The following is a 21,337-nucleotide window of genomic DNA, read 5'->3' on the forward strand; positions in this document are numbered from 1 at the left end:
GACTGGACTGGCATATGCAACTCTGAATTGAAACAAAAAGAAAGAAACTTGTGTGGTAAGATATGCTAATTTGGCATACTGACACAAAGAACAAAAAAACGCTCAGAAGCTTAAATACCGTCCAGTTCCCGTCATGAGCTATTTGGCTTTTATTACACACTCACTCGCTGTCTCGCATATTCTTTGAAGTGTCTAATTTTAGAACGAACCGTTAACACTATCATCAATGTGTGATCTGTTAGGCTGTAGATCGACCCTGACTAGATGTGTGCGAGTCATTAAATCGCTGAATATACTATGGAAAACACTGAATGGAATGAATGGGCGGGACCCAGTGGTCATGCCAACGGTGATGTCATCCCTTTGGGGACTCCATTCATGTTGTCTCGGATGCTCTCACATTACAGATAAGTGAATCATCCGACCCCACCCCACCCCACCCAACTCCATGAGACCACCAGGGCCTCATGACCATAATAACAATTTCACAGTCCTCTACTAATGCACAGAGCTGAGACAGACGGACTTGTACTCTACCACACCAACCTGCACTTTTAGTTATGAAGTTTTACAGGCCCTTGATTTGTTGGTCGGTTCAGTAGTTTATTTGACCAGTGAATCATTGACATGAACTATGAGAATGGGATGATATTGACTTCCAATAGAGTAGAGCAGGTATGACGTCAGTTTGTAGGCCAATCGCAGTTAGCATCGCACTGGTTCCCTCGAGATAAAAACCCAATAGGATTTTCCCATAGGCTTTTGGATTATCGCTAAAAACAAGTTGTGTGATCTACACAAGTTCATGATACTTGCACGTTTTGATAATTATCACAGATGAACACAACTTTTATTAATTTTGAAGCCTAGATGCAGTCGCCAGGAGTAAAAAGCTAAAGGAAGGCTATAAACAGACTACACCGCGGTTCCGCGATTTCAACGTCACCATCACTAAGCTTCCAACAACTCTTTCAGTTTTTAACTCAAAACATTTTCCCTGAACGTTTGAGTTAGACTATTTTATAAGAGCACAATTATGAGCATAATGAGGTTGTAAAACCAGACTGAGCTTACCTTTTCGGTGTGATGACATTTAATCTCCTCGACAGCCTCTGTAGTCCCTTTTAGCCACTTGTTAGCTTTTTCAAGACACGTAACCGCTTCAAAAAAATCACGAGTGGGGTGATACTGATGTATTGTATGTCGTAGAATAAAACGTGAACGTGCCTTGAGCTTGTTTAACCAAAATCCCATTCAAAAAATCCATTGAATTTGGGACGAGGGAACCGGAAGTGCTAAAATGCTAACTCGCTTCCGCGTTTTGCCTACAAAGTGATGTCATACTTGTCTGGCTATCACCAGCCCAAGCTCAATTTAAGATTGAACACTGGTCTGGGGAGTCTGCGCTGTATTTTCTACTGAACAAGAGGCGTGATAAACGAGCATAATTCAAATGACTCTGTACACAATTGGATAGTCCTTCAACCAATCAGACCACAAGAGGCGTGATCAACGGGCAACGACCCATCGCTTCTCTATCCGTCAACGTGTTAAACCCGCCAATAGCGCGCCAGGTGGATAAGCCTGCCTGTGATTGGTTCCTGCAAAAGTGTAACAGAAGCAGTAGAAATTAATGTACAGGTTTCCAGACTGAGTTCCAGACTAAAGCAAGCATAAGTTTAATGAACGATACAGATTACTTACACATTAACGGAAAGATAAACTCTTGATTTGATTTCCATAGCATGCTCAAACCCTCTATATTTTAGCACACCGCTTGTAAGAGCTATCATTTGGCTTTTTGTCAGATCACCAGGCCACTTTTTTATTGTTCACAGGGCACTTTGCATTTGTCACTAATGTAAAAACCTGTAATTCGTTAAGCTGCTGTGTCATATTTTGTCCAAGTGAAACACATTTCTTTTTTTTGTCAGTTCTGGCCTTGTATCACCTAACGTGAAAATGGGCCTCTTCTCTCGTGAATGAAGCCTCTGACGTCCAGCTGGCTCTAATGCGCAATTAAACACTGTAAATGGAGACTGCAGCATCTCACTCTAATCGAATCACACAAGAGCACTACATTGTTCTTCTCCATTTAGACACTCTGAATAATGTATCGCTGCAAATCCTTCCCCGTTTTCGAGTCAACCAGGGGAGCAGATCGGGAGAGGGAATGAGGTTAGGAGGGACAGCTGTTGTGCATTCCTGGCTGGGTCATGTCGTGATGTGGATCGACAACAGCGAGTGTAAACCCATACGGCGCCCAGGGCTGGCAGTTTAAAAACCGCGCGGAGATGCCAGAACATCTGGGTGTCAGTAGAAAAGCAGTCGCAGACAGCAAAAAAAAAAAGACACAGTGTTCACTTTCCACAGTCTGGACTCTGCGTTTAGCTCCCAGACAAATTCATTGAGTCTGAGTCACAGTCGGACGTTTTTTGACGGCCACCAGTAATAGAATAATCACCCCTCCCCGTCCATCCCGCATGTCTTTGATCGCATTACGGTCCTTTCGGCGGACTCGTCGCTTGGCTCTGTGGCATTCTTTAGACCCTTAGGGGGTTTTCTAGTCCCTTTCTTTCTCTCAAACTGCCACCCCGGCAGTCCTAATTGGATCAGTGGAAGTCATCGGGTACTGTTTAACTCATCAAAGACCTCTCTGTGTCCTGCTGGGTGCCCACGAGCAGAGAGGGCGAGCTTCCCAACACTGCAGTGTCTGTTTGACACCCTGCAGCCTGCTGTGACATCACCCCTCTGTCACGACCTCTCACCCCTAACTATTGACCCCTGCCAACACAGGCCCCCTCTGTCTGTGGCTGGAGATGGAGATGGGACAGCTTGCTGGGCGGAAGGGATTGTGGGAAGGTGATCATTGATGTAGAATCTGACCTGTGGCACACTCTGTGTGTTAGCAGACCATCCTTGGCTCTGAGAAGTAGTTTAGGAGGTCAGGTTGGAGGTGGATGGTGTGCATATGGTCAGCAGACATGCAGGACGACTACGCTTAATTGTGTGATGCTGAGGCTGCTGGCTTTCTTGCTGTATATGATTATGTAGCTCTTGCAGTACACTGATTGACATTATCTCTGGAAAGTGAGTTTGTGGAATTGAAACTCGGGCTGCAGATGCCTGCATCTGAGATGCTGGGATATTTTATTTTATTTTATTTTATTTTATTTTATTTTATTTTATTTTATTTTATTTTATTTTATTTTATTATTTTATTTTATTTTATTTTATTTTATTTTATTTTATTTTATTTTATTTTATTTTATTTTATTTTATTTTATTTTATTTTATTTTATTTTATTATTTTATTTTATTTTATTTTATTTATTTTATTTTATTTTTTTTATTTTGATTTATTTGATTTTATGTATTTTAATTTTGTATTATTATTATTATTATTATTTATTTTTATTATTTTATTTCATTTGATTTTTTTTATTTCATTTTAGTTTACTTTTTATTTTATTTTAATTTGTTATTTTAATTTATTTTATAGATTTTTTTATTTTATAGATGTTTTTATTATTTACATATTTTATTTATTATTTACATATTTATTTATTTTATAGATTTTTTTAATTTTTTATTATTTACATATTTTATATTTTATTTACATTTATTTTTACATATTTTCTAGTATTTACATATTTTTTATTATTTACATATTTTTTATATATTTTATTTTATATATTTTATTTTATTTTTTATTATTTATATATTTTTTAAATTATTTTTACAATTTTATTTTTAATTAATTAATTTTTTTCGTTTTGTTTGTGAAATGTTAATCTGTTTTGAGAATGTGTGTGTGATGACACATCTTGTCTGTGTTTGTCCCAACAGATCTGGAGTGTGCGGATGTTCCTCTACTGACTCCAGGAAGTAAAGAAATGATGTCACAGGCTCTTTTGGCCACATTCAGCGGCTTCACCAGGGAGCAACAGCGACTCTCCATCCCTAAAGGTCTTACTCTAAAGCACTTACATCTAAAAAAAAAAAAAAGAAAGAAAACGCTCTCTAACTGTGTAGAGTAAATCTGATTTCTGTGTTTCTTAGCTTATTTCTGTTGCTCTCTCTCTTAAAGGGAAAGTTCACTTAAAAATAAAAGTACTGTCATAATTTACTCACCCTTATGCTGTTCCCAACGTATGACTTTCTTTCTTCCATGGAACACAAAAGGAGATTATACGGGTTTGGAAAAACATCAGGGTGAGTAAATAATGACAGAAGTTTAATTTTTAAGTGAACTTTCCCATTAAAAGACACATTAAAACACTCACTAATGACATTAGACATATTATCCTACTTATTCTTATTTATCAGATTAATAGGAGGAGGTAAGAAATTATAGATAGAGAGAGAGAGAGAGAGAGAGAGAGAGAGAGAGAGAGAGGAAGAAAGAGTTTTCCTAGTTTCTGGCTCTTTATTCTGTAGCACTTGGCTGTTTTTTGAAAGGGCACAATCAGATTGCCTAAAAAGAGATCTTGCTAGATAGACACATTGCACTCTGAAGCAGCAGAGGTTATGAATTATGCTTCCCAAACTATGGAAGACCGCAAGATGGCTTTGCTTGCTGTGTCTAGGGTGGCTGAAGTCTGTCTGGAAATAGCTGCCTGCAGTGAGCATGTGCACAGTCGAGAGACTGAGACAGACAGAGATAGAACTGGTGTGCAAGCTAAAATTACAGGCGTTTCAGTTCCTCCCATCATGGCATCAAATGTATATTAAAGTCAGCTGATAATTTCCCAGAAGCCACCGGACCTGCGACTAAAATATTGTATGCATCAGGTTTACTGACATAGCTTTAACTGACTTGGCAGACGTTTCTGTAGTTGATTGTGAAGAATACAATGTATGATGCCATCTGCGTGTAACACTGAGATGTCTTTTGACTTTGACCACTCTAGACCCCCGCGAGTGGACCGAGGCCCACGTGAGGGAATGGTTGACCTGGACGGTAAATGAGTTCAGTCTGAAGAACGTGGACTTCCATAAGTTCAGCATGGACGGGGCCAATCTCTGCGCACTGGGCAAAGAGCGCTTCCTGGACCTGGCACCAGACTTTGTGGGCGACATCCTCTGGGAGCATTTAGAGATGCTGCAGAAAGGTAGACATCCTCACCGCCTCGACATCTGCACTACCGTCAAAGACAGTCAGTGTTCTTTTACTATCAATAAAACGCTATTATAGTTTTGTGAATATTTTGAATACGATTGAATTGTAATGTCTTATAATATTTGTTTTCATTTTAATTACATTTTTTTTAAATTTGTTGTATTTTTCTTTGACATTTCTATTATTTTTTTTATGTCTGTGTGTATATATATATATATATATATATATATATATATATATTAGTAAGATAAGCATTTTTTTTCTTTTAAATGAAAATAAGAAATGTTGCCTTTTTTAATTTTTTTAAAATATTTTATTTCAGTTAATTGTTATTTTGCTTCAAGTAATGCTTTTTTAAAATGGATTTAGATAATCTTCAATAAATGGTCATATGGGTAAATTTTTTGAAATTGAGATGTATACATCATCTGAAGGTTGAATAACTAGCTTTCCATTGATGTATGGTATGTTAGGATAGGATAATATTTGGCCGAGACACAACTATATGAATATAATCTGGAATCTGAGGGTGCAAAAAAATCTAAATATTGAGAAAAGGGCCTTTACAGCTGTCAAAAGGAAGTCCTTAGCAATGCATATTACTAATAATAATACATTTTTGTAAATATTTATGGTAGGACATTTACAAAATATCTTCATGGAACATGATCTTTACTTAATATCCTAATTATTTTTGGCATAAAAGAAAAATCGATAATTTTGACCCATACAATGTATTGTTGGCTATTGCCACAAATATACCTGTGAGACGCACGACTGGTTTTGTGCTCCAGGGTCACATGATTATATTAATCACATTAATCTGAATGTTAGATTTATACAGTAATATAATTAATAATTATTATACTTTAATTTTAACATGTATGATCAAATATTAATAATTCACACACACATATATACAGGGAGTGCAGAATTATTAGGCACGTTGATTTTCTGATCATATTTTTTTTCCAGGCACATTTGACCTATTCCAAACCACAGTAATCCTAATAACTACTATTGATTTAGTATTTAATAATGTATAAGTGATATATAATTGTTCATGAAGGCTGGAAATGACAAATACCTTATATTCAGGTGTGCAGAATTATTAGGCATGTTTTCTTTTACAGATAAATTGAGCCAAAAAAGAGATTTAACTCAGACTGAAAAGTCAAAAAGTATTAAATGCCCATGAGAAGGATGCAATACTAATGCAATACTAGACATTGCAGTTAAGGCATGACCATTGGACAGTGAAATGCTCGTTGGGTCAGCAGGATCTGACAAAAACAGGTGGTGAAGAAAAGACACCTGTTAACCGCAAAAGAATTAAGAATTAAGGTGAAGAATTAAGGGTGAAACCATCAGGAACCCTTTAGTCTCCAGCGCCACCATTTTCCAGAGCTGCAACCTACCTGGAGTCTCCAGAGGTGCAAGGTGTCAGGATCTCAGAGACTTCAGTTAGGTAAAGAATCCTAAAAAATGACCCCCACTAGATAAGAATCACAAGCTGAAGTGTTGTAAAATACATGAAGAAGGTTTTTTATCGGTTTTATAGGTTGAGAGTGACTCTTGAAGGACCAGCACCACATCCTCTAGTACCACTGTTTGAAGAATTCATCTTCCAGAATCTGGCAGTACGTTTTGGGAGTTCATTTTAGTCCATCCTGAAGTCCGTTTTGCAGAGATGGACTAAAAATGAACTCCCAAAACGTACTGCCAGATTCTGGAAGATGAATTCTTCAAACAGTGGTACTAGAGGATGAGGAGCTGGTCCTTCAAGAGTCACTCTCAACCTATCTGTCCATAAAGCCTATAAAAAAACCTTCTTCATGTATTTTACGACACTTCAGCTTGTGATTCTTATCTAGTGGGGGTCATTTTTTAGGATTCTTTACCTAACTGAAGTCTCTGAGATCCTGACACCTTGCACTTCTGGAGACTCCAGGTAGGTTGCAGCTCTGGAAAATGGTGGCGCTGGAGACTAAAGGGTTCCTGATGGTTTCACCCTTAATTCTTCACCTTAATTCTTAATTCTTTTGCAGTTAACAGGTGTCTTTTCTTCACCACCTGTTTTTGTCAGATCCTGCTGACCCAATGAGCATTTCACTGTCCAATGGTCATGCCTTAACTGCAATGTCTAGTATTACATTAGTATTGCATCCTTCTCATGGGCATTTAATACTTTTTGACTTTTCAGTCTGAGTTAAATCTCTTTTTTGGCTCAATTTATCTGTAAAAGAAAACATGCCAAATAATTCTGCACACCTGAATATAAGGTGATTTTCATTTCCAGCCTTCATGAACAATTATATATCACTTATACATTTTTAAATACTAAATCAATAGTAGTTATTAGGATTACTGTGGTTTGGAATTGGTCAAATGTGCCTGGAAAAAAAATATGATCAGAAAATCAACGTGCCTAATAATTCTGCACTCCCTGTATATATATATGTATGTATGTATGTGTGTATATAGTGTGTGTATATATATATATATATATATATAGGCTGTTTATGGTTGCCAAACAACTTAGAAACTTGACACATTAATATAGAATCCGAGTGACGTACAGTCACAGGTGTGAGTATCTGAAACTCACTATGTACTTAACCCTATCAGAAGTTGTAATTTTATTTATATTAAGAATTTCGACTTTTACAAAAGAGTAAGATAAGCAGGACTGTAAATCACCTTCAGGAAAGTTTCTAGATTTGATGTGCTGTGATTTGTCATGTCAAATGCTGGGAGCATGAGCGAGGTGTCACATTTTGAAAACCTGTAATGTCAGACATGCAGATCAAAGTCGTTTCTGCTTCGCACAATCTAATGTTATTTAACAGATTTGGCTTCGAAAGTGTGCATAGGTTCAGTGATGTGTGTTGTTTTCTTCACACAGAAGACCCGAAGCATTTCCCCATCAACGGTCTGACCTCCAGTTTCCAGGAATCCCGCTACCCCTCAGACTACTTTTTCAGTGAGTACCTGCCGTTTCTTTCAGTTTGCGTCATCACAGTACCTGAGTACACGTTCACCGCTTCTGGTTAAATCTTCCTTAAAGGGATAGTTCAATAGTTCAAATTCTGTCATCATTTACTTGAGATATTTTGAGGAATGTTGGTCACCAGACAGTAGACTTCCATAGTAAGGACAAATTTGTATGGAAGTCTGGCTACAAACATTCTTCAAAATCTCTTCTTTTGTGTTCAACAGAGGAAAGAAAACTGTTTGGAAGTACAACTTGAGGGTGAGTAAATGATGACACAATTGTCATTTTTGGGTGAACTATCCCTTTAATGTCTACCTTAAAAGGAAAGTTCATCTATGAATGAAATCTCTGTCATTATTAACTCACCCTCATGTGCTTCTGACCTCTGATGTTACACCAAAAAGAAATGACACCAAAATAGACTTATCCATACAGAAAGAGGTCAAGCAAGAGGTCAAGCAAGTTATGGTCAAGCAAGAAAGTACTATAAAAGCACCATGGAAGTTTATTCTTTATTCATACGGTGACTTTTTGTGAAGAGCAGATAGAAATTTTAATTAGGGATGCAACAATATTAAAACCCATCTTCTTTATGGACAATAATAATAAATGGTCGATATTAAATAAAATGCTACAAGTGAATTCATTATAATGTACAGTTTGAAATGGATATTTATTTTTATATTTGCTATTATTGTCAGTATTTGCATATTTAAGTGAGTGTTACACGTAAAACATTATGAAATGAGTACAAACGATTGAAATATCTAATATCGACCGATACAATAAAAATAGAAGTCATTATTCACTGAAGCTCTCAAATCAAACATGCCAACTATGGTTGGAAATGTTATCATTTCAGTTTCTGTTATTTCGAGTTATGATTTTTTTTAAACCATAATAGCCCTGACAGCCTTTGCTCTCTATGAACTGTCATTTGTGGAAAAGGTCTATGTAAATGCTCTTCTTTTTAAATGCAAGTCTGTCTTCTCTTCGTCTTCCTTTCCTCCAGACTATGGCATTGAGCATCCTCAGTGCGTCCCTCCTTCCGAATACTCCGAGCCGAGCTTCATAACCGAGTCTTACCAGACCCTCCACCCGATTAGCTCGGAAGACCTGCTGTCACTCAAATACGAGAGCGAGTACCCAAACGTTATACTGCGAGACGCACCTCTCAATCCACTGCAGGGAGACTATTTTTCAGTCAAACAGGAAGTCGTGTCACCCGACAACATGTGTGTGGGTCGCATTAGCAGAGGTGAGTATGGGCCAAAGGTCATGTTTCGCTGCTTTTGAAAGTGTGAGTTCATGCAAGATAATGTTTGAGGCATCGTTATGAACGCTATGGGAGACTAAAGCCAAATCCTCTCATGTTTACAATCTCCCATCGGGGCTTAGATTGATCCCCATCACCCGCGCAGTGATCAGCAGTGTGTGGTCTTCAAAACCAAGTCACGCCATTCTCATCTCGCATTGCTGCAGTTATGAGTGAGTCGCCAGGGAATGAAGTAGACCGGCGGGTTTATTTGTGGTTCTATCATACACCATCTCTAGATGCTCTCGACTGCGGTGAGGGAAAAGGAGAGAAAAACAAAGATGTTTGCTTCAAAGTGAGAGAAGTTTTGAAGCCACAGAGCGCTGGTAGCCGTCTTTTGTGTCAGCGCGTCCTTGTGAGGTTACGTTACTGGGGTACGAGGTGTTTTTGTGAACCTTAGGTTCTCGTAAGGAGCGAGAGGTGTAAAGCGTGAAAAGAGCGTTCCGGTTTCTCATGAAGTAACTTTGGTTTCACTCCCACTCGTTGAATAAACAGCCTGCCTCGCTCTTCGTGGTCTAACCGTCATGCAGCTGAACAAATGATGGAGATTTGGATTGGCCATTGAGATTTGTCAAAGTCGCTTGTATATTATTGAACAACCCGGAGATTTGGGCTTTCGCCCTCTAGGTACGAGCGGGCTTTATGTGCTGTAAATCCCAGCTTTGTTTTTTTCCTGCGTGGGAAAGTATTTGTGGTGCCACCAAACTCACATGTGGCTTCAATTTTTCAATTGAAGATTTCAGGATCAGGCCCAGCTCTGTGTTATCCTTCATTCTGTAATTGACATTCAATCGAGACCGGCCTTTTATCTCTCCAGTTTGGCCAAAAATAGAGAAGCAATTTGTTTTGATTTTCTTCCAATTAGAGAAAACCCAAATATTTCCACATGGATGTTGCGTAAGAGACGCGCCGTGTGGTGTGGAGCAGGTCTAGATTTTTCCACGTGGTTGGGTCTAGACCGCTTGTGAACTTCCCTGGCTGTTGTAGTTGCTGAGCACTTTGCACCCTCTATAACCAGAGACATTGGGGTTTGGTTAGAAACACGAGACCAGAGTCCTCATTTATTCCACGAATGTCGTCTTTCATCAAATGAGCAGCTTATGACGTCACTTAAAATAATGAATTATATGTGATATTTCTGCAAACATCTTTAGAAATAGGGACCGTGTTCTTTAAAAGAAAAGTCTGCCATAAGTCAGTGTTCTATGGAGATATTTTGAATCATGTACATGCTCCTCTTTTCCATACAACATGCATTGGGTTAAAACTATGGAAGCTTGTTTCCGGTTTAAAGGATACGATTTAAAAGATAATTGCGCCTTTTTATCTCTCAATTCTGACTTTTAAAAATAGTTAAAAAGTCAGAATTGAGAGAAATAAAGCCAGAATTGGGATATAAACTCGCAATTGCGGGAAATAAAGCCAGAGTTGAGAGATATAAAGCCAGAATTGTAAGTTATCACGCCAGATTTGCAATATAAACTCGCAATTGCAAGAAATAAAGCCAAAATTGCCAGAAACAAAGCCACAATTGCAATATAAACTCGCAATTGCAAGAAATAAAGCCAAAATGGTGGGAAATAAAGCCAAAATTGTGGGAAATAAAGCCAGATTTGCAATATAAACTTGCAATTGCGAGAAATAAAGCCAAAATTGCCAGAAACAAAGCCAGAATTGCAATATAAACTCGCAATTGCAAGAAATAAAGCTGAAATTGTGGGAAATAAAGCCAGATTTGCAATATAAACTTGCAATTGCGAGAAATAAAGCCAACATTTTGGGAAATAAAACCAGTATTGCAATATAAACTCGCAATTGCGAGAAATAAAGCCAAAATTGTGGGAAATAAAGCCAGAATTGCAATATAAACTCGCAATTGCGAGAAATAAAGCCAACATTTTGGGAAATAAAGCTAGAATTGGGAGTTATAAAGCCAGATTTGCAATATAAACTCGCAATTGCGGAAAATAAAGCCAAAATTTGGGGAAATAAAGCTAGATTTGCAATATAAACTCGCAATTGCAGGAAATAAAGCCAAAATTTGGGGAAATAAAGCCAGAATTGCAATATAAACTCGCAATTGCAAGAAATAAAGCCAAAAGTGCCAGAAACAAAGCCACAATTGCAATATAAACTCGCAATTGCAAGAAATAAAGCCAAAATGGTGGGAAATAAAGCCAAAATTGTGGGAAATAAAGCCAGATTTGCAATATAAACTTGCAATTGCGAGAAATAAAGCCAAAATTGCCAGAAACAAAGCCAGAATTGCAATATAAACTCGCAATTGCAAGAAATAAAGCTAAAATTGTGGGAAATAAAGCCAGATTTGCAATATAAACTTGCAATTGCGAGAAATAAAGCCAACATTTTGGGAAATAAAACCAGTATTGCAATATAAACTCGCAATTGCGAAAAATAAAGCCAAAATTGTGGGAAATAAAACCAGTATTGCAATATAAACTCGCAATTGCGAAAAATAAAGCCAACATTTTGGGAAATAAAGCTAGATTTGCAATATAAACTCGCAATTGCAGGAAATAAAGCCAAAATTTGGGGAAATAAAGCCAGAATTGCAATATAAACTCGCAAGTGCGAGAAATAAAGCCAAAATTGTGGGAAATAAAGCCAGAATTGGGAGTTATAAAGCCAGATTTGCAATATAAACTCGCAATTGCGAGAAATAAAGTCAGAATTGCAATACCGGTATAAACTTGAAATTGCAAGAAATAAAGCCAAAATTTGGGAAATAAAGCCAGAATTGCAATATAAACTCGCAATTGCAAGAAATAATGCCAGAATTACTGAAAACAATGCCAGAATTGGGAGTTATAAAGCCAGAATTACAACATAAACTTGCAATTGCAAGAAAGTCCGAATTGAAGGAAATAAAGTCCGAATTTGGAGTTGTAAAGCCAGAATTGCGATATAAACGTTGCGAATTGCAGTTGCGAGTTATAAAGTCAGAATTGTGAGATGTAAACTCGTAATTAAGAGAAAAAAGCAATGACTTTTTTAATTCAGTAGCGTAAACAAGCTTCCATACCAAACCCTGTCTCAGGGTTCCCGCGGGGTCTTAAAAAGTCTTAAAATGTCTAAAATTTTATTTTTTAAATTTAAGGCCTTAAAACGTCTTAAAAACGGCCAGATTTTCACCCGAGGTCTTAAATTTAATTTAGTTAGGTCTTAAAAAAAGTGTTATCCTCGTTCATTTCCAGAAATGCTGGCCGCAGAAAGTTATTAACGTTACACTGTAGCAAAAAAGTATCGAATCGCGAAAGCGGAGCTCAAAACGGAGCTCTAGAGTCTTTGCTGCGCCGCCCTCAGCACATTTGTTCGGTGTGTTGTAGTTCTTTCTGGGGGTGTTGGTACACGTACTCGGTGATAAAAGTACAAATCTCGTGATAAATGCAATTACCTGCCCGCAAAATACGTCTACATTTAATAACATTGTATCTTTCTGGACAGAATGAGGCAGACATGCATTGTTTTATATTATTCTAAACAGTGATAAAGTCTGCACTCAATCAGCACTGCATACCTTATTATTATGACAATAGTGAAGGCTTGAAGAACTCAAATACACCATAGCTTGATGCAGTCGTGTTTATTGTCTTTGTTTCATCAGTCAAAGCGTTTCTATCTTCAGTTTATCCTACATCGCTAGCTTCACATTAGGGCTAACGATTACTTCTCTAAGGCAAATGTGGAGTTTCTGCTCGAGGGCGCCCTCTGGCTTCCAGTATGAATGAAAGTTTGGGTAACAAATATGAAAAATAATACTTCTCTCTAAATAAATTTATATGACAATCCATATGTTTTTCTCCAATGTACAGTTTTTCCCCCACAGTGGATGCATAAGAGGCTCATATTTAATATTAAATACATAGACTTTAAGAAATTTATATCACAGATAAAAAGCACAGAATTTCTTTATTTTATTTTTTACAATAAATCTTTAGACCTTTCTAATGATTTTTAGTCATAGGCTGTCTGCATATTAACAGGTAACCCAGCAGGTTTTTTTGTAAAATAAGTTTTCTGTAAAATATAAATGTTATTTTATTAGTATTATTATTATATTGATATATTTATTCTTAAATACTCTATTTTAAATTTTTTAATAATTAAAATGTTATTGTAATAGTATTTCTAATTTTGTTAAATATTTGTATTTATTGAATATAATCATTATTATTAGTCTCGTTAATATATAAACATTAATATATAAAATGTTATATGCATACACTTTTCATTTGTAAAAAAACGAAAAAACATTTGCATTTTAACCAGAATAATCGCAATTAGATATCTTCCCCAAATCGTGCATCCCTAGTTTATCCTATCTCCCTAGTGCATGCCCTGTTCAATCTCTATTAGGCTATTAATATGCTGTTTTGTAATCTATTCTATTTGAGGGCAAGTTTGTTTTAGCCCATTTTCATTTTGGGCCTAAGGTTTTGGGCATTTGGCTCGTTGTTGGCTGTGGAGGGTTACTAACGTCATTGCTTTATTGCTTTTTTTATTATTTCTTTGATTTAAATAATTTTGGTAATGCGTCGTATAGGTCTTAAATTTCAATCTTTATGGTCTTAAAATGTCTTAAAAAGGTCTTAAATTTGACTTTCTGAAACCTGCAAGAACCCTGCTGTCTGTTTGAAGATGTGGAATGGAAAATGCCTGTGAATAATCTTTAATAACGCTGAAATCTCCATCTCAGGTAAGCTGGGAGGTCAAGATTCGTTCGAGAGCATCGACAGCTTCGAGAGCTGTGACAGGCTGACGCAGTCCTGGAGCAGTCAGTCGTCGTTCAACAGCCTACAGAGAGTTCCCTCCTACGACAGCTTCGACTCGGAGGACTACCCCACCGCACTGCACGGACACAAGCCAAAGGGCACCTTCAAAGACTACGTGCGGGAGCGCTCGGACCTCAGCAAGGACAAACCCGTCATCCCGGCAGCTGCGCTCGCTGGGTACACAGGTCAGCATTAACCCCACTTCAGACAAACACAAACAAAGATCACCACACCACTGAAACATGCTCAATAACCTTTCTCAGAGTATACTTCCATAAAGTTGTCATCTCTGTCCTTTGAGGAAGCTTTTAAAACTTGAATATATATTTCTGTCTTATGCAGTAAACCCAAAAACAACCCAGCATTTTTTAGACTGTATGATTATATTATATATGCCACATACCACATCATATAAAAATCCATATGTTGTTCCATAAATATATCATAAACATAAGTCATGCATAACATATGGATGGATAGACAGACAGACAGACACCACATTGTACCATGTCATATACTGTATACAACATCATATCAAAAGCCTTTTTATTTCATGTCATACAATAAATCATACTATTTATTATATAAAATGCCCTGTCATATAAATAACATATGATGTATAATATGACATATGGAATATTGCATACCATGTCATATACTGTATGCCACATCATATCAAAAACCTTGTTTCATGTCATACCAAAAATCATACTATTTATCATATCAAATGCCCTGTCATATAAATAACATGTATAATATGATATATGGAATATTGCATACCATGTCATTTACTGTATACCACAAAAACCTTATTTCATGTCATGCCAAAAATCATACTATTTATCATATCACATACCATATCATATATAAAAAAAACATATGTGATTTGATTATATCGTATGATCATACTAGTCATACTATTTATCATATAACATGCACAAGCCCCATCATATAAAAAAAAAAACATATTATATATGGAATATTGCATACCATGTCATATACTGTATACCATATATCAAAACCCTTTTTTCATATATTATACCATAAATCATACTATTTATCATATCACATATCATATAAAAAACATATTTCATCATATTTTATACCATATACTGTATTATTCCATATATTTGATCACAACCCATGTCATATACCTACACTCTAAAAAATGCTGGGTTAAAAATAACCCAAGTTGGGTTGGAAATGGACTAACCCAGGGTTGTTTTAACCCAGCGGTTGGGTTAAATGTTTGCTTAAAACAACCCAAATGCTGGGTTAAAACAACCCGATCGCTGGGTTAGTCCATTTCCAACCTAACTTGGCTTATTTTAACCCAGCATTTTTTCGAGTGTACACACGTATAATGAAATGAAATATCTATAATGCAAAAATGAATATTGCAACCAGGAAGCTTTTGGAATCGCAAGTACGTGCGTGTTTCCTGCTAAATGAGGATGCCTTGTTTTGTGTTACTGGGACGTAGTTGCTACTGGATCAGTGAAAGGGTGTCGTGCACCAGTTTCGAATGCACTGGTGCACTTCGTAACCGCAGAGCCACATTTGTTAAACGACTGTAAGAACGTCATGGCAGTCTTTTGCTCAGCACGACTGTTTTCTGCAGCGGCTTCTGCGAGCAGCTCGTGTACCCAGCAAAACATGCCACACCCCGGCTTTCTTCAAGTGAAAAAAGAGGCAGGCGTTCTCTCTCCCTCCCTCTGTCGCTTTTGTCGCTCGCTGCCACCAGCTCTCCGTTTCTTTCTCCGCTGTTTTCATCTTGTACTCCTTATCTGTGGCCCACATCTCAACCCATTTCCCAGGTCGTCTTGGCAACAGCACAAAGTGATAGCAAGCCCTGTGCACTTAAGATGAGAGCTCCTTTATCGGGCCATCTTCGAGGGGCTTTTTTAACCTTGTGCCATACGTCTTAAACCTACCTGCTCATGTCATATATCTGAAAAAACACTCCCCTACCGTAAAAGAAAGAACACAGGGCCCACTCGCTGTGTGTGGCGCGTCACATTTCTATTTCAGGATCCTTTGAACTTATAAAGAACCGTTTTGCACGCACCTGAGCTGGTTGACATGCGGAATTCTCTAGATCCGAGCACATTTTTTGGACTTATTATGGATATTTTATGCAGTAGATTGTAAATTGTGCATGTGTTTGTATCTGTTTTGTTGTGTTTGTGCGCAAGAGAAAAATATTGCAAAAAACGTCTTTTTTTTTTTAAATGGGCTGAACTACCTGTTTTTTTACTAGTGTTACCCGCAGTGTCAACACAACAGTCTTCAGAGTTCAGAGATGAGGCAGATAAAGCCAGCAAGTGACAAAAAAGATCCACTCGCTCGCAGAGCTCTGAGGTTTTCGTGTTTGTCGTCATTAATCACATATGCAAGTGCAAATCCATCAGATCTGTGAGGAGAGCAACACAACCACAGCACCGCAACACACTTTCTTCAGCGACGGCTGATTTTTAACTTTATAGGGCGGCTTCCTCATGCAGACACACATGCACACATTAAAGGGACAGTTCACCTAAAAAAATTAAAACTCATCATTTACGTGTAGAACACAAGGATGTGTAGCAGAATGATCACCCTGTTTTTTGAAAGTGAATGGAAACGGGTCTTTTCACTCCAAAAGTGACCAAAAAAGTGCCATGCGAGTACGTTATATGACTACAGACTCTTTCAGTTCTTCAAAAATAATAGAAAGAAAAATAGACCAAAATTATGGTTTTAAATCACTAAAAAAACAATGACATTTGGCATCACTGCAGTGTAAAAAGTGAGGCTTAAAGTGAGGAAACCCGTTGACTTAAAATGACTCATAACTCACTTTTTTCAATTACGCATGAAGTTTATTTACTTAATACTATGGTTTCACTGTATTTTAATGGTCTCTTTAACACAAATCTTGTTGACTATAAGTAACTTTGCACCTACATGTCTACCAACACTCTAATGAGAGTTAGTAGACATGTAGGTGCAAAGTTACTTATAGTATTAGTAAAATGGTAGGGTTAGGGTTGGAATAAGTTCTTGCAAAGTTACTTATAGTCAGGAGAATGTCTGTTGAGGAGCATCACAATAAAGTGTCAGCAGATATAAAGCAGAGAGTCTACTAATACTCTAATGAGAGTTAGCTAACGTGTAGTTGCAAAGTTACTTATAGTCAACACAATGTTGAAAAAAGACCATCAAAAGAAAGGGTTACCAATCGTTTTAAGGCAACGGGGTTCCTCCCTTTTTTTAAGTTAAGTCAACTGATCACTTTTTACAGTCTGACAACCTTTGATTTTAATAATGCATTGGTTAATGTTGAAATTTACATTTATCTAAGATTAATAAATACTTTTGGGTCACACTTTAGTTTAGGGTCCAATTCTCACTATTAACTATGACTTTTGCCTCAATAAACACCTAATTGTTTCTTATTAATAGTTAGTAAGGTAGTTGTCAAGTTTAGGTATTGGGTGATTTAAGGGATGTAGAATATGATTATGCATTAATATGTGCTTTATAAGTACTAATAAACAGCCGATATCCTAGTAATATGCATGATAATAAGCAACTAGTTAATAGTGAGAATTGGACATTAAACTAAAGTGGTTACCTAATGTTAAAGGGTTAGTTCACCCAAAAATGAAAATTCTGTCATTAATTACTCACCCTCATGTCGTTTGACACCCGTAAGACCTCCGTTCATCTTCGGAACACAAATGAAGATATTTTAGTTGAAAGCTGATGGCTGAGAAAGGCTTCAGATAGGCCTCCATTGGCATTCAGTACATTAACACTCCCAAGACACATAAAAGGCACTTAAAACGTTGTTACAAAGTCCATCTCACCACAGTGACTCTACAATAATTTTACGATGCGACGACTAGTTTTTGTGCGCAAAAAAAAATCCAAATAACGACTTTATTCAACCTCTTCTTGTCTTCCGTGTGTGCCTCCACGACGCATGCGCGAGAATATGACGTAGCGCCGGGGTTCGGGAATCCATGAAATGGACACTTTAGCCCGATTTTGAGAACTACGCCGAGACCTAAAGCACGATCAATGTAGAATTCAACAACTTAGACACGCGCGTCTTCCTCTGCTTGTAAACAAATCGCTTCTGGGTCATGTGTCCGAACGCCGGATCTGCGTCATATTCTCGCGCATGCATCGCGGAGGCACACACGGAAGACAAGAACAAGTTGGATAAAGGTGTTATTTGGATTTTTTTTTGCGCACAAAAACTATTGTCGTCGCATCGTAAAATTATTGTAGAGTCACTGTGGTGAGATGGACTTTGTAACGACGTTTTAAGTGCCTTTTATGGGTCTTGGGAGTGTAAATGTACTGAATGCCAATGGAGGCCTATCTGAAGCCTTTCTCAGCATCAGCTTTACACTAAAATATCTTCATTTGTGTTCCGAATATGAACGGAGGTCTTACGGGTGTCGAACGACATGAGGGCGAGTAATTAATGACAGAATTTTCATTTTTTGGGTGAACTAACCCTTTAACACATGGCTCCTTATTGAAAAGGGTTGACATTGCTTTTGTGTTTTGGAGCTCACCATTCACCACTATATGAAAAAGTGCAAAAAATATCATCTTTTGTGTTCAACGAAAGAAAGTCAGTCATACATATTTGGAACGACATGAATTTAAGTGTGAACTATATCCCTGTAAACCAAGTTGTTTTCTACTTCATGAAATCCTTGCCTTTGCTTGTAGTCATGCTCTCACTTCAAGCAAAGTGGCCTTAATGTACTTTTAAAGCTTTGCTGAAAGTCAGCGCTGGATTTGTGTCAGTCTGAGGGTTTGGTTTAGGCATGTAGAGGACAGACCGATAGCTTTCCATTCCCGGCTCCTTTGGGTCTAATGAGGGTGTGTTACAGTAGCCGTGCTTATGGAATGTGTTTTAATGCATTTACCTACATAAACAGATTACTGCATTGATCCAGATGAGTGATTCTGGTGATTCATATGTTTAGGAGACAAAGAGAGGAAGGCAGACGGAGAGGGAGTGGGTCAGAATGAACTGTTGAATTGTTGATGAGATAATCTGTTTCAGAATTGCATTAGTGTTTTATTGCATTATCGGCAAGGATATTTTTAGCCGGATGTAACGCACAGTGAGGAATTCACTACGAATGACTTGTGACTGTGCTGTTATCACCATGCATTGCTTTGATTTTCCGGCCAAACAATCAGGTAACCGAAGAAATGTAGCACACAATCTGTGGCGAAAGTAAAGGTGTGACATACACTTTCATAAAATAAGCCTAGTTTACAAAAAGAGGATGCATAGAAATTAGGGGTCGCACCAGTATTTTTTGTTATTGCTGAAAACAATCAAAAAATGTGATTTTAAATTCTTGTACTACTTTTTTTAAATAAATGATTTGAACTGCTACTTTTGAATTTAGGTCTCATGACATTATAATGAACACTATGCAACATAATATTTTATCGTTCAGATTACCTGATTCAAAGCAAATCTCAAAATGAATGAGCATGCACAATTAAATATCCAATATGAATAGCCTAGAAATAAATGAAAAATCTGGTTCTAATATATAAGGCAGGGCTTGATGTTTGCAAGGAAATACTCTCTTCTCTTCGCCGTTGTTTTGCAGCAGGTGTGATTATAAAGGGACGGTTCATTTTAATGCACACAAACCACAAGATGAAGTAAAGCCAAAACTTATCTCGGCGGGTGCAAGAGCTGCTGCCTACACACTGTGGAGCCTTTGCAGGAGAGATCTCGCTCTATAGGTCAACACGACCACATAAACCCTTCACGCTAGTCCTTAAATTGCTTCTCACAATCAAGTGCATTAAGATGCACGGTTGCAATATTTCGAATGTTTCCTTAAATATGTCACCGCGCAGAAAGGCTAAAGTCTTTAAAGCTGACCCCATCACAGTTAGTGGCGAGTGCAATGTTAAAGCCTGTGAGAAAAAAGCTCTCGTTTTGCAGATGGCCGCCAAGGGCTTCTCTCTCTCACACCCACACAGCCGTTCACACACATGTAGACATCACACACATGTGCTTTCAAATGCATCCGGGCGGCATGCAGACATATACATCACGGCTTGCGTGATCAAACGCATTTATCCACCAGATATTTAGCCTTGGGGCGAAATCCAAATGATGTCAGAGGTTTGGAATCCACATAAAGAGTCCAAAGCTCGAGTAGCCAGTCAATACTCCATTGTGTGTCTGTTTTCATGCGGCGTGACATAACGCTGATGGCATGTGAAAATCCGTTGGGACTGTGATATGAAATCTAACATTTCTTTTATACTTGCTAGAATGAAATGTAGAACTGGAGAGTCTAATAAGGGTGATGATATGGTACTCTGACGTATGATGCATACTGTATATGGTTCTCGAGGTCAATGGGCATTTTGTTGTCAACATCCTCCATAGGATTGTATTAAGTCGTGGTATTGTTTCTCCTTTCAGGCAGCGGACCCATCCAACTCTGGCAGTTTCTGTTGGAGCTCTTGACGGACAAATCCTGCCAGTCCTTCATCAGCTGGACTGGAGACGGCTGGGAGTTCAAGCTTTCTGACCCTGATGAGGTGAGGGGTTATACAGTCGACATGCTGTGTGTGTAGTCGGGGGAAGGATGGACTCAAAAAGAGAGAGAGAGAATTACAAAAGTATAAAATGATTAGATTAATAGATTTTTTATTTTAAATGGGACAATGCAGGGCTATTATAGTTAACTGAATCTAAATCTAAAACCCTAAAAACAGTGGGATTGCTTGAAATGAAATGAACGTTAACTGAAATAAATATATTAAAACAACGTATTTCAGTTGGAAGTGCAACATTTCTCATTTTCATTTAGTTTAACGATGTGCTAAAATAACTAAAACAGTTTTTTTTTTAAATAAATATATTTATATATTAAAAAAATAAGACAAATGCACTGTAAAACAATTTAATAAAAAAATGTTGATTCAACTAAAAAAGTAAGTGTTCATGCTACCTTCATTCACTCAAATATCCAAGTTCTCACAGTACAACTTAAAATGTCAAGTTTAGTGAACTTGAAATGTGAAGGCAGCACAAACACTTTAAGTTGAAACAAATATTTTTA

At 37.4% G+C, this 21,337-nt stretch overlaps 1 protein-coding gene across 12 annotated transcripts in view; it reads left to right on the plus strand.

Moving 5' to 3' along the window:
* ets1 (v-ets avian erythroblastosis virus E26 oncogene homolog 1) overlaps window positions 1–21,337 on the plus strand; it is a 72,091-nt gene that overhangs the window by 46,976 nt on the left and 3,778 nt on the right. For 2 of the 12 annotated variants that reach the window (XM_079825903.1, XM_079825910.1), the window contains 7 exons: window positions 3,850–3,969; window positions 4,186–4,215; window positions 4,914–5,114; window positions 8,028–8,105; window positions 9,130–9,375; window positions 14,150–14,410; window positions 20,695–20,813. In XM_079825903.1, coding sequence (XP_079682029.1) covers window positions 3,850–3,969; window positions 4,186–4,215; window positions 4,914–5,114; window positions 8,028–8,105; window positions 9,130–9,375; window positions 14,150–14,410; window positions 20,695–20,813 — 1,055 coding nt within the window. Of the gene's footprint in view, window positions 1–3,849; window positions 3,970–4,185; window positions 4,216–4,913; window positions 5,160–8,027; window positions 8,106–9,129; window positions 9,376–14,149; window positions 14,411–20,694; window positions 20,814–21,337 lie in introns of all 12 variants that reach the window. The other 10 variants (XM_079825907.1, XM_079825911.1, XM_079825908.1 and 7 more) reach the window with 9 other exon arrangements.

Source organism: Gobio gobio (assembly GCF_949357685.1).
Source record: "Gobio gobio genome assembly, chromosome: 9".
Taxonomy (NCBI): domain Eukaryota; kingdom Metazoa; phylum Chordata; class Actinopteri; order Cypriniformes; family Gobionidae; genus Gobio; species Gobio gobio.